The following is a 13,728-nucleotide window of genomic DNA, read 5'->3' on the forward strand; positions in this document are numbered from 1 at the left end:
ATGTGATGTAGTGCCAGTCCGCTATCGATTCGAATTCCTTAAGAAACCACTGCTTCTGCAGCTCTTTTCCTTTAAAGATAATTCCCGGTTTTAAAGCGCGGCCAGTTGCGGTGACAGCCTCAATAAACGAGGTCCAAGTGCGCGACTGAACGCCCTTCAACAACGCCTTCTTCTTCGGGTCAGAGCTCCCGATTACGAGGCTGTCCAGGCCTCATGGACAACCAATTAGTTATGCCATATAAAAGCCCGTAGAGTACTTGTAGAAGGCTTACCGAAACCCGCCATTATGCCACCCTCGTCCACGTTAACCGTGTTCTCAGGCTTGATCCAGCCGTACTCGTTCTCCCGGATATCGAAGTACCAATTGACCGCCTTCGGAGTAAAGCCGTCAAATCTGGCGGCTTCTTGACGTTTTCCAAGCTTGGTAGATAGTTTTGAATGACGTTTGACGAACCTGGTGGTCCAGTGCTTGCCTAGAGGCTTGTTATCCCCCTGTTGACGGAGGAGGGCTTCGACGCAGCTTCGAAGTTGGCTATGCGTGAGAGCGTAGCCCAAGGACTCCTGCCGCAGAAGCCAACGAACGAGGCGGTCCTCCTGACTCGTAGAAATACGTTGGTGGGGGTGGGTAGACTCTTTCCTGCTCGCTTGACCGGAAAGTCGTCTATAAATGGTCGATCGAGGCACTCCACGTTTCTGGGCCGCCTCAGTCGGCGATAGACCTCTATCCGTAATATCGAGTATAGCCTCAGCTACGTCGTCTTCGGTATAAACACGCCGAACCATTGTGGCAGGAGTTCCATTAGTAAATTAGGTGATATGCCTACTGGAGTGAATGAAGTCGGATGGGCCGGATGAGGTGAAACTGAAAAGATTTCAAAGGGCTAGAGGACAAGGCCACGAGGCGGAACGGGGAAAAATTGAGCCGATATTGACATTTCATGAAATAAACTATACAGCACATGTTTTGGTTTGTGAGTGTCTTCATTCCTGGCCAAATGCGGTGTAATTGAAAATCTGGATTTTGTATGGGAATATTGAAATTTTGGTGGTCCATTAAGTGGGGGTGTCCATTGAGTGGTCCTGGATGGTACCTTTCCATACAACCTGAGTAGAAATGCTGTGAACACCATTCTGTTGCGTCAGGAGAACAACGGTATATTCCAAATCAGCAGAGGCAACATATTCAACGTAGGTAATATACGAAAGACGTTCCCGCCACAACTGACGGCTTGAACCCAAAACGGGTAGTCTGGGGCTTCTGGATCTCGAGCAGGTATTCGTAATCTCTGGTCGCGATTGTGCTTCAGGTGGGCGACGGTATGCTTATCGAGAGCCCGAGTGCTCTTTTCCGCAAAGATGGCGGTCTTGAGAATATGGAGGCGAGCAATATCCCTAGGCTTGATCCGTGGATTCAGTGGATCACCAAGAGCGATGTCTTCTCTTCGTTGCCCAGTTTCTGCACTGATCTTCCCATGTTTCTTGAGAAACGCTTGGCCGTTGGAGGCATGGAGGAACTTAAGCCATGCTTGTGGTTTCTGCCTGGGTTTGTCGCAGGCCCAGTCTGAGATGCCGAGCGCCTGCATGAATGGCTCGAGCTCTCCTCTGAGACCTTCCTCCGACAAGTCTGGAGGGACGTGTCTACAGAAGACCTCCATCCTCACGAACTATGAGGGTCTGTCGCGTTGCAGCCCGTGGTGCCTTCGGTGCCTCTGGCAACTCGGCGCTAAATCCACATAGGTCGACCAGCAAGAGGTGGTTTTCTCAGATTACCAGCCGAGGTTCAGTTCCGAAAGAAAAGCTGGATAGAAGAAGACAAAACGAGGAACTAGACCTAGCATCTGTAGACCTTGGCTTCCGTGAGAGATCACGGCTGTTTGTCCGCTAGAGGACGACCCCTCTTTCCAAATTGCTGTTACGGTAGGCTAGTGGAGACAGTCTACAGTGCGAGTCGTGTGTGACACTGTCTTACATGAGCCGCATAAGTACATCGGCACGTCCGTAGATAGCCACCGATAAACGTGTACACAGTGTTCTATTATGCACATGTTTGATTTGTGGGGCTATATATTACTTACAAGGGTTGTTGTAGGACAAGAAGCTGTGATGATTAGTTTAATTGACAAGCCAGAAGGTTCTCTCTGGTGATACTTTGGCCAATGATAGGGGCACTGTAAGCAAGCACATGGCCGCTCTGTCGGCGGGGCCAGCTAAGTTCAAGTTACGTCAGAGTGGCTCGGCTGTCGGTCAACCCGCTTCCGGGCTTAGCCACTCACTAAAATAGCGGTCGCAGAGCACCCCGCTTCACTCCTTCTCATTCAATCTCCTTCAACGCCTTACGGATCGCTTTGCTTCTATATTCAATACCATGTCTAGTGGGAATAGAGGCGGTGGAAGAGGTGGCCGTGGCAATTATGGACCTCGGGGAGGCAGCGGCAGTTTCCGAGGCGATAGAGGCGGACGTGGTGGACGTGGTGGAGGTGGAAGAGGAGGGTATGGAGGGCCGACTGGCAGTGGTCAACAAACTATCCAGGTCTTTCCGTAAGGACCACATGAAGCAAAGTCGTGGTCGTACAAAATGCTAATTGCGTCGATACTACAGCAACTCTCAAGGCCAAAACCCCCAGGTTACAAAGGTCGAAGATGCATTGCACCCAGCAACAAAGCACAAGCTCGATCTTAGTAGCCTGAAGCTAACCGAAGGCTTTCCCGGCCGCCCGGGGTATGGCACCCGGGGCACCAAGGTTGAACTCACGGCAAACTACGTCGAATTATTGCCGCCGTCGAACATGACCCTACATCGATACGATATACAGATCAGCCCAGTAGCTGCTGGTAAGAAGCATTTCCGGATTGTGCAGCTACTGCTCCAGGCGCCGGAATTGGCCCCTCTACAGGGCGATATTGCAACAGATTTCAGGTCTACTCTCGTCTCCAAAACTAAGTTTTTGCAGGACGAGGTCCTCGTTGAGGTCCCCTATCGCTCAGAAGGTGAAGACGAACCGACTGCTAGGGCTACCATATATAATGTTCGCGTCCAATATACGAAAACTTTAAATATCGGCGAGTTGGTCAACTACCTGAACTCAACAAGCCTCAGCCAGTCATTGCTAGATAAGCAGGAGTTGACGCAGGCTCTGAATATCTTTCTGAACCACTACGCCAAATCCTCAAAGAACCTTGTCACAATTGGATCGACAAAGAGCTTTTCTCTCAGCAGTGACGCAGCAAGAGGAGACATCGGCTCCGGCTTGGAAATCATTCGAGGCTTCTTTTCGAGCGTGCGCGTAGCGACTTGTCGCATTCTCGTCAACATCAACGTCAGCCATGGAGCATTTTACCATGCTGTTCCTTTACCGGGGCTCATGAAAAGTTACGGACTTCGCAGCACCGTCATGTTGGAAAGGTTTCTCAAATTGGTTCGGATACAGACTATGCATCTTCCCGAGAAGCGTAACAAAGCCAACGAAGTTGTTCCCCGCGTCAAGACTATCTTCGGGCTGGCTAGGAAGGACGATGGACATGGCTTGGCCCACCCACCGCGCGTTAGACAGCACGGGGCAGGTGCCAAAGATGTGGAGTTCTGGCTCGATGGTGAAGCCAGCTCCTCTAGCGCACCTAAGCCGGTAGCCAAGGGAGGCGCGAAAGGGAAGGGCAAAGGGAAGGGTAAGGCCCAGGCAGAGGGCTCAGCCGCTTCTACCACTGGGAGGTATATTACTGTGTTTGACTTTTTCAGGATAAGTGCGTTGTTTTCACTCCATCACTCCATACAGCATCACTGACTGTGACGCAGCATACAATCGAGTTCTACAAGACCCCCAGCTTCCGTTGGTTAACTGTGGCAACCGGGACAATCCGATGTATCTCCCAGCTGAGGTCTGCCTTGTCCTCCCGGGTCAGACTTCCAAGTCGAAACTTGACAGCGCTCAAGCGCAGCATATGATTCGCCACGCTGTTCGAAAGCCGTGGGAAAATGCGGCCGCGATTGTTAGGGAGGGTGTGCAGACTGTTGGTCTAGATGAGAACGCCAATGTACTTTTGGTACGTTTTCGCTTCAATTTTGTATATTGCATACTAACACCGTTCAGCGTTCTTTTGGCCTGAAAATCACACCGGGACTTATCAAAGTCCCAGGTCGCATCCTTTTTGGTCCAAAGGTTATCTACAAGAACAACAAGGCTGCTGGTCTCCGCTTCGGTAGTTGGAATATGTCGGATATTAAATTTAACATTGGCGCGTCACTTGCTAAATGGTCATACCTGATGGTCTCTATTCCTGGGATACGCGACTCTTTCGATCAGCAAAGCCTGCGGGCCGTTATGGATGAGTTCCATGCCGCCCTGCAGAAAATTGGCGTCAACGCAGCTCAACCGTTTCCAGGTCAACGCCTCCAACTTCAACATCCAGACGATCCCGCGCTCGACTCAGCTTTACAGCGTGCCGCTGGAGCTTTAGATCTGCTTTTCATCATCCTGCCCGGAGCAAACATACCATTATACAAGCGCATCAAGACGATCGCCGACAAGAACTATGGTATCCACACTATCTGCTCGGTGGGTTCCAAACTAGCGAAAGACCGCGGCCGCGACCAATATATGGCCAATGTCGCTTTGAAGTTCAATCTCAAGCTCGGCGGCATCAATCAGATGGTGGAGAACAAGAATCTCGGTATCATCGACCAGAACAAGACGATGATTGTCGGCATCGACGTCACGCATCCTTCACCTGGCTCGTCTTCCAACGCGCCTTCTGTCTCTGCAATGGTGGCCTCCATTGACAAGTTCCTAGGCCAATGGCCCGCAACCTTGCGCATACAGCGCGCGAGACAGGAAAGCGTAGACGATCTCACAGAGATGCTTAAATCTCGCCTTGGACTCCTGGAAGACCAAGGGCAAACACGCCGCTCTCCCAGAGAATATTCTCATTTACCGTGACGGAGTCTCCGAAGGCCAATATGACATGGTCCTCTCGCAAGAGTTTCCTCAACTCCGCCGCGCATGCGAACAGATGTACCCAGCAGCTGACACCAAAAAAGGCCTTCCGCGCTTCACTATTATAGTCTGCGGCAAGCGGCACAAAACGCGATTCTATCCCATTACCGAGCAAGACTGCGATAGGTCTGGCAATACTAAACCCGGTACCGTCGTTGACCGCGGAGTGACTGAAGCGCGAAACTGGGATTTCTTCCTGCAGGCACACGCTGCACTTCAAGGGACTGCACGCCCATGTCACTATTACATCGTGCATGATGAGATATTCCGGCAGATCTATGCGAAGTCGATTCCACTTCCGTTCCAGAGCATCGCCGATATCGTTGAGGATCTCACACACAATATGTGCTACCTGTTCGGCCGCGCCACCAAGGCTGTTAGTCTATGCCCCCCAGCGTACTATGCTGACCTCGCGTGCGAGCGCGCGCGGTGCTATTTGGCGAGTCTTTTTGATACGCCTTCGCCGAGTACAGTCCCGTCCGTAACGGGAACGTCGGCAGCTGGAGGGACCGGGCAGCCGACTGCTGATGATGTACAAATCCATCAAAAGCTGAAGGATACGATGTTCTATATTTAGTTTAAATATCGTGAATGCCAATATATTCGTTGCTACTTTGCGCAGGGGCACGGCCTGCATGTGAGAGAGTTTATTATGCCCGGGAGAACGGATCTCATAGGGCCCTAGCTTATATCTTACCTATCCTTCGCGTCAATCCTCGTTTTACAAAAAGCCCATGATATATCCAACTCTCACTGTGTTCCAGACCACATTGCCCTCGCTTGGAGGCCATTCTCCAAGTGTTCAGTTTCCTATCGTCGGCCGCTGAAGCGAGACCTGCTGTCGCGCCACGAGGGTGCGTGGGGTGGTTAGTCGGGGGTTAGTATTGTTGCAAGCCTGTTGCAGGGGTTAGTTATCTCGTTGTTGTCCTACTTGCTCTGAGCTGGGTAGAGCTTCGGGCAATTCCTGCTGTACGATTCATGCGGGCCTCCGCATGGGACACATTCGTCACCTCCTCGGCGCAGCTGTCGTGACTGTGCCCCTCCTTGGCGCACCGAGCACACCTCTGTCGGCCAGGGCATTCGAAGGCCTTATATCCAATCTCTTGACGATTACAGTACTGTTCCGGTTGTGGTCGTCGCTCAAATGCACTGGTGTAGCCTGACTCTCCACCCGCGTGGAAGAAGCCCTCCGACAAAATCCTTCTTGCGTCGGCGCCCTTGGTGAGGTAGACCACCATGGACCCGTATGCCTTTGCCACGTCCTTCCTGCTCAGCCACGCTATCTTCGCCACCGTCGTCTCGTTTTCCTGTCCGAAAGCTTCGGCTGCGCCCAGCCGGATCTCCCCGGTTTCCTCCAAGACCGCGGTGCGCTTGACGTTGTCCACCTTGACAGGATACAGCTCATCGCGCAGCACGCGGACCCCAGCTGCAAGCTTCGCCTTCTCCACCGCTTGCTTGATTCTCTGGTGTTCAGCCTCATCCCGGCACACGACCATGATGCGGCTTGGATTCCTCGCGTTCACGGTCACGGCGAGGCACCTCCAGCTGGTGTCGCTCGAGGCGCATCTCTCTTTCCACCGCGCTCCTGACTGTGCCTGCCGTAATCTTTTCCGCTTCTTCTTTGCTTACTCTGGATATATCGATCGTGGAGAACAAGGTATCGCTGTAGACAGATGGTGTGGAATTCGTCGATGAGAGGGGGTGCACGTTGCTTGGTTGGCTTGTATGCGGCGTCCAGGCAATTTCGGCGTAGGATGTTTGCAGACTTGTTTGGGTGGAATTGATCATTGCAGGACACTTTAGGATGCTGTCGAGCTGCCCTCGGACCTGCCTCAACTCTTCCGCCACCTGGGCTTTTGTTTCCTGCATCTCTTGCTTGTATTCGTCAAGCTTCTGTTCCAACTCTCGAATCGTCTTTTGCTGGTCGCCGATCATGCTCCGTGTCGCTTCCCGCTGCTTGCTGAATTCGTCCCTGAGGATCCGCAAGACTCCAAAGACCTTTTGGAGCATTGCTGCGCCTGGATCGGTGGCGTTCTTGTCTTCTTGGAGGCCATCGTTCGTGATTCTCGAGGTGATTCGCGCGGTGTTGGTTTCTGTTCGTTTCGCCGTTCCTGCGCTTTTCTCAAGAGCCTTCTCTTGCGCTTCGAGACTCTTGGGCTTTCGTGGTTAGCGTTCTCAGGCGACGTGTCCGCTGTGCCCCGAACGTATAAGAGGCGCAGGTGCTGTCCAGAATTAAGGTGATTGACTTCTTCGTATGGCAATTGATAGGGGTGCCGCACCATTTTGATACGGGTGCCACACTTTTAGCACTTCTCATTGGCCCAAATCTCACCTGTTAGTGCACCGGTACGTACCAAATTCTGCCGCACTTTTTGCCAGTTGGCCACCAAAGCTTCGTATCGCACTGAGCGTGCTTAAAAAGTTAAAGTGAATGTGATGAGCAGCAGCAAATGTGTTGATTGATTGTTGTTCTTCGTACGAAATATTCCATTCCGCAGATTTACTTAAAGCATACAGCTAGATTACTAATGCAGTTGTTTCCAGAGGCCGTGAAGATCATGCCTACCCTGCGACGCTTCGACCGGTCGTCGTCAATCCGCGTCGCGTCGCGTCAAGACATATCACCATCATTGTTGTCCTCCCCCCGACGAATACAACATACCGCAAAGCTCTACAATGCCTTCACCAGATACTCATAGCGCCAATATAAGCCGTCGCAGAAGCCCAATTCAGTGGCGAAAATCAGACATACCTCCGGAACGATTATCGCACGTCCCTGTAATAGACCAAGCAAACAGTTCCAACACGTTGACACACTAATACCAGACCCGGCCATGACCATACGGGAAAGGCAGCACACCGGTCAACAGAGTCGAGACTAGTGTATAACGCGAGCCGTAACGAGAATGACGATCCTCCCGACTGCCTTAGATTGGCTCGCCAGCTGGTAAAAACAGACCGTCACCTCGCCTCGGCACTTGCGTTAGCCCACGAAAGGGACCTTGCCTGGGCCGAACAAAGACGTCAAATGCAAGAAGGCAGAGCGACTTTTTCACAGCCAGTCACAAGCCCTGTCCAGGTCTCATTGCTTCCGAACGTGTCTGCTCCGGGCGAAGAGCAGTGCGAGCAGCACGACTTGTCCGATGCCAGCTCGAGGTACAACGCCGTTGAAGCAATCCCAAACCCACCAATCCCGGGTGATCCAGCTCCGTCGGTTGATGCCATTTTTGCTAGGGTTAACAGTTTTGCGAAAACCCGTGGCTTTAGTATTATCAAGGCTCATAGTATGATTCGACCTGGACAGCGAAGTCGATATGTCCTCCAATGCGATCGGTACGGGGCTCCGCGGCCGGGAAGGGATGCTGGCATTCGGAAACGAAAATCTCGAAAGACGGGGTGCCTATGGAAGATTATTGCCGAGGCCCTGCCAGAGAACGGTTTCCAGTGGACTCTGCAGCACTTCCCAGATGCGGAACACCACCACCACAATCACAACCCCAGTACCGATGCCGCCGCTCACCCAGTTCATCGACGACTTACCAGCCCTGTGAAGGCGACCATCCAGTCTTCCAGTCGACGGGTTGCCATTCGTGCACGAGATATTGGTGGCATAGTCCGAGATCACTTTTCAGATTCGGTTTACACCAAGAGAGATATCTACAATGCCAGAACTCGGATTAGCAGAGAGAATCTGGGTGGCTACAGCTCTGCGGCTGCATTGATCAAGTTGTTCGACGGCAAGGAGATCCCTTACGTTGCCGAGTGGGCTAAGGACGAACCCGACCGCCTGGTGGGGTTGGTTTGGACGTTCCCCTACTATATCCAGATGTGGAGGCGTTTCCCCGAGGTCATCAGTTTCGACAACACGTGCAACACGAACCGCTTCAAGTTGCCACTCTTCCAAGTTACGGGACAGACCTGCTTGGGTACTGTCTTCAACGCCGCATTCGGGTTGATCGACAACGAGAGGCTTGAAGGGTCCCAGTTCCTTACAAACGGTGTACGCACGCTCCTCGACCGATACAGCACCCGGACCCCCGACGTTGTCATTACCGACTTTGACGACCAGATGAAGAAGGCACTGGGGGTTGAGTTTCAAGACGCCCAGTAGCAGCTTTGCATCCACCATATCAACTCCAATGTAATACTGCAGTCCAAACGGAAGTGGGTGCACACCACGAGGGATAGCAGGACTGGCGAAGAGAGCAGTTCGGATGAGCTCGACGCTGCCCTCAGCCAGCGTGATCGACAGGCAGTACAGGCATCCGGAAGGCAAGAAGAGCCAATCACCCACGATAACTTGTCTCGGCTGATAACCCACGATTACCACAGAGTGCTTATGCTATGGAGGCTGGTGGTGTTTACCGAGACGGAAGAGGATCATGAGAAGGCCTGGGAGTGCCTCTGTACGCAATTCGGTGACCAGAAAGCAATCCTTGCGTATCTATATGGTACGTACATGCCTGTGAGGGCGCAGTGGGTCCGTTGTTTTATCCGGAAGTACCGCAACTTCGGCATTCGAGTGACCTCCGGTACAGAGGCTAGCAACAACAATATCAAGAGCTATCTCCTGAACGGCATGAGTCATTTGTATCGGCTTGTCGAGGCAATCCAAGGTATGCTGGAAGACTAGGAAAGGGAGTTTCGTCAAGCTTGTGTATAGGACGAGGTGTTAACGGCGCGAGAACACGTTGGTGTTAGATTTTTACCAACTACACCACACGCCACCAAAATGGGAATCCCCACTTAGAGCAATGCATGAGTGGTTTTTTATATCTGACAGTTGGGTGCGGCTCAGAGTATCTGGGCGAGCTCCCTAGGATGGTATCTCAGAAGGCACTTTCTTTAATTACCAGGGAGCACCGCAAGGCATTGAAAGGCATTCCCGCCGCGGCAAATCCGCGGCCGGATGCCATAGTATCGTGCAACGACGATTGCACTGTGCGCTTTCTGCTGCTGTCTTTGCTTCCGATCTCGCCATCCGGAGCGCGTCGTGTACGGTGCTGACATCTGGGATGTTGTTGATTTTGTTAACAAGGGACAGTGCGCCCATAGCCATAGTCCTAGCCAGATCGTAGGAAGCGGGTTGGACTTTCGCGCGTTCGATATACAGGAGGGTGTCCTTGAGGTATCTGCTGAGTTGCGTGGCATGCTCGCGGAATCAGACATCCCAACAAGCAGTACTGATTGATAAGGCCCTTACAGATAACTGATTGATTGATTACCATGCTACTGATACTGATTGATTAGCTTATCATGTACGTCGTAGGTTTTTTTACTTTTCGCGGCTTGTTGTAATTAGGCCTATAATTGCCGTCTTGGGTCCTATGTCGGCCTTGTCTACATCCTTCCCATTTTGGAGAGGCGTGGTCTATGCCGAGAATGGCGCAGTTCTGTTGTGCAAATAAGGATAACTACCAAATTCGATTCTATATATCGCTTGATGATGTTACAAACAATGGTCTATTTCTATAAGCCGTCTACAGCCTTCCCTCTGTCTTATTTACTAGCCCTGATTTTCTAGCAGCAAATCGTCTAACTAAGAGAGGTCCATGGCAACAAGGGGTCGCGCCGCCTCATCCTGTGCCGCTTGTTCTGCACGTCTCTGCTCCGCGTTCAAAAGGTTTACGCCCTCTTCGGCAGCCTTGGTCATGGCTTCAAGCTTATTGAGTGCCCCTGACACGACTCCCACGACACGATCTCCAACATTGACCGTGCAGAGGTACTCTTTAATAGACCCGTCAACCGGAGTATAGTCATAGACAATTTTCTGGTCGGCTGCTAGTTTTCCGAGTTCTTCTTTCGGGTGTTGAACATGAACATCCTCGCGGAGAATTCGGTCGAGATACGGTAAGATGCCGAACTTGTGAAGGAAGGCTGCGCATGTTTCGATGTTTCCTGAATCAACCCAAATAGCACCCAGAATGGCCTCAAAAAGATCAGAGTAGAATTTCTTGGGATGAAGACGTGCGAGCAGTGTCCAGGGGTAGTGTGTACCATTGGTCCTAGCCGCATTGATTTCATCTCGAAGACTTTCAAATCGGGCCTGTGTCTCATTCATCACTCTGCCCATCTCTGGAGAGCCGTGGCGCATGAATTTCCAGATTGGCAGTGAGACTTCGGTAGACACCGGTTCTCCATCCTTAAATTCAATTTCAGGCCGTCGCAATCCATGTTGCATGTTTGTAAAAGCAAGAAACTCGGCGTTGGCCATGGCGGTCTTGATCATGTGCAAGCGTCCATTGGATACTGGTGGGTCGAATCGGAACATCCGTGTTACGATAATATAGTCAAGAACCGCATCCCCAAGAAACTCGAGTTGTTCATAAGATCGCTGCTGCCCATCAGCTACATAAGACCCGTGAGTCATAGCCTCAACGAGTAGAGACTTCTTCTTAAATGTATACCCGATTAGCTCTTCTAAAGGCTCCATCGCGGGTGGTAACTGCATATCGCTGGGTGCTGCTCGGAATAGTATGTCTCCAGGGTTCGGATCAATTCAACGAGCATCAACCATCAATCAACGGGCGTCAGAGATGTTTCAATATCTATCAATCAATTTCATTACTCGCCAAGACATATCAATTCAACGAGATGGCATCAACGTTGATGAAGTTGATGTTTGTTGACGGCGGACTGCAGGGTAGGTGGGCGGACCGAGGCAAGATATTTCGCGCGCAACGAGACGCGTCGTTGACGCGTTCGCCAACAGCAACCACCTGACGAAATGCAGAGCTCGGCCACCCATTGCTCCATCATCCACACCGTCAACGCCTTTGCGAAGCAAATCAGCCTCCCCTCATCCCCACGCTCATGATGCCAACTTTACAGGTTCTGACCCCCTGGACCTTACTGACGAGGATCATGATTTCGTCTTCGAACGATTCAAAGGCTACACCCTCAGTGAACGCAGGTCATCTACAAGACAATGGGTATGGAAGTTCGGCTTCGATATCTCAAAGGCGGGCAACAGTGCCACATGGGTCTGCGGCTTTTGCGTTAAGAAGCGAGACCTTCGACCCTCACACTACGACCCTCGAAACCTCAGCAACGTTGAGCTACATCTCTCGAGCTTCCACAACGTGCGCAACGCGAGCGCGAAGCGAACCGTACCGAATACTCTGAAACGTCCACATGACATGGCGGATCAGATGTCGGTCGTTTCGTTCTTTGGCCTCGACGTCAACGACGCGAATCAGCAAGCTATGGCGAATCGACTGGTTGCCTCTTTCAACAAGGAGGAGTTCCAACGCAAGATGGTCAAGTGGATGGTCAGCGCCAACCTGCCCTTCCGCACCGCGCAACATCCCTTTCTTCGCGAAGTCCTCGAGTATCTCAGCCCTTCGGTCGGCATCCAACGCGCGCACATCAGCGACAAGAGCGTGCGGGCGATTGCGTTTCGCGAATACGAGAAAAACAAGGGGCTGGTAGCCAAGACGCTTCAGGAGAGCCCTGGTCAAGTTCATCTTGCTTTTGATGGCTGGACTTCAACAAACGGCCTCTCACTCTATGGTGTCAGTGCCGTATATCGCGACCGACAGGCACAACCCCACAAAATTGTGCTTGGTCTGCCTGAAATGGATGGCAGGCATACTGAGAAGAATATCGCCGCTGCGGTTCTCGAAGTCATCAGCTCCTACGATATCGAGAAGAAGATCGGATATTTCACTGTCGACAATGCATCGAACAACGATACGGCTTTGGCGGAAATCGGGGATGCCCTGGGCTTTCATTGGCCAGAGCGCAGAGTTCGCTGCCTGGGTCATGTTATAAATTTGGTTGTAAAGGCCCTTCTTTTCGGCCAAGATTATGAGTCTTTCGAGCGGGATGTTAACGATGGCCTGCTTACTGTGCAGCGCGAACACGAGCAGTGGAGGAAGAGAGGACCCATTGGGAAGCTTCACAACTTCTGTCAAGAAGTCAATCGGTCAGACCTATGGACGAGGAAGCTTATCTCGGCCCAGGAGCACCGCATTCGAGAGGCAGCAGAAGACTCTGGGTTCAAAGCCCATAAACCAGTTAAGGTTGTCACCGACAATGCCACCCGATGGCTTTCGCAATTCTACATGATGCAACGCGCGCTTCGACTAAAGCCTTTTTACGATACCTTCATATTCGAGGCTAGGGCACATTTCGACTCTGAGAACCGAACAAGATGCGGCAACTTGAGGAAGGGCGTCAGAGAACCCTACTTTCTCCAGGAAGGCAATAGGCTGGAAGAGAGTGATTGGGAGGCAATACAAGCTCTCCATGACATCCTTCTCAATTTTGAGCTTGTCATCAAATCCCTGCAGGGCGACTCCCAGTCTCGCGAGAAACAGCGAAGCCTTGGCGAGGAAGCCATTGACCAGATTCATGGCGCAAGTTGGGAAATCCTTGATGCATATGAGTTTCTCCTCGACGGCCTCGAGACTGCGAAGGGCATCGTGGCAGGTCTTCCTGAAGGTGATCATTTGGTCGTGAACGTCAACAATGCGTGGAAGAAGCTCGATTCCTACTACGCGAAGGTGGGTGAATCACCATTGATCTACGCTGCCGCGGTTCTGAATCCTGGGAAACGTTGGGACGCTTTCGACGGGTGGTACGAAGATCACCCCAACTGGATCGACGCAGCGAGGCAACAGGTGTACCGCCTATGGCGTGAACAGTACAAAGATTTGCCGATTGACGCTGAAGACGTCCTCGAGCCGCCTAGGAAAGCCCTTCGTCTTTCGACCAACAAATTCACAAACTTCAAAAA

At 51.9% G+C, this 13,728-nt stretch overlaps 3 protein-coding genes across 3 annotated transcripts; 1 reads left to right on the top strand and 2 right to left on the bottom strand.

Annotated features, from left to right (window-relative positions):
• Window positions 1-1,053: 1,053 nt before the first annotated feature.
• On the bottom strand, window positions 1,054-1,655 carry FPOAC1_012853 (uncharacterized protein; the record flags this gene model as incomplete). Its single annotated transcript, XM_044857196.1, has 2 exons — window positions 1,054-1,131; window positions 1,227-1,655. The coding sequence occupies 2 exons, from the start codon at window positions 1,653-1,655 to the stop codon at window positions 1,054-1,056; spliced, it is 507 nt and encodes a 168-aa protein (XP_044701379.1).
• A 710-nt stretch (window positions 1,656-2,365) lies between these two features.
• FPOAC1_012854 (uncharacterized protein) lies at window positions 2,366-7,698 on the top strand (the record flags this gene model as incomplete). Its single annotated transcript, XM_044857197.1, has 8 exons — window positions 2,366-2,538; window positions 2,600-3,663; window positions 3,791-4,038; window positions 4,086-4,832; window positions 4,882-5,364; window positions 6,792-7,083; window positions 7,328-7,334; window positions 7,533-7,698. The coding sequence occupies 8 exons, from the start codon at window positions 2,366-2,368 to the stop codon at window positions 7,696-7,698; spliced, it is 3,180 nt and encodes a 1,059-aa protein (XP_044701380.1).
• A 2,829-nt stretch (window positions 7,699-10,527) lies between these two features.
• FPOAC1_012855 (uncharacterized protein) lies at window positions 10,528-11,439 on the bottom strand (the record flags this gene model as incomplete). Its single annotated transcript, XM_044857198.1, has 1 exon — window positions 10,528-11,439. One exon carries the CDS (start codon window positions 11,437-11,439, stop codon window positions 10,528-10,530), a length of 912 nt encoding a protein of 303 aa, XP_044701381.1.
• Between the last annotated feature and the right edge of the window lie 2,289 nt (window positions 11,440-13,728).

This window comes from Fusarium poae (genome assembly GCF_019609905.1).
Source record: "Fusarium poae strain DAOMC 252244 chromosome Unknown contig_1, whole genome shotgun sequence".
Taxonomy (NCBI): Eukaryota; Fungi; Ascomycota; class Sordariomycetes; order Hypocreales; family Nectriaceae; genus Fusarium; species Fusarium poae.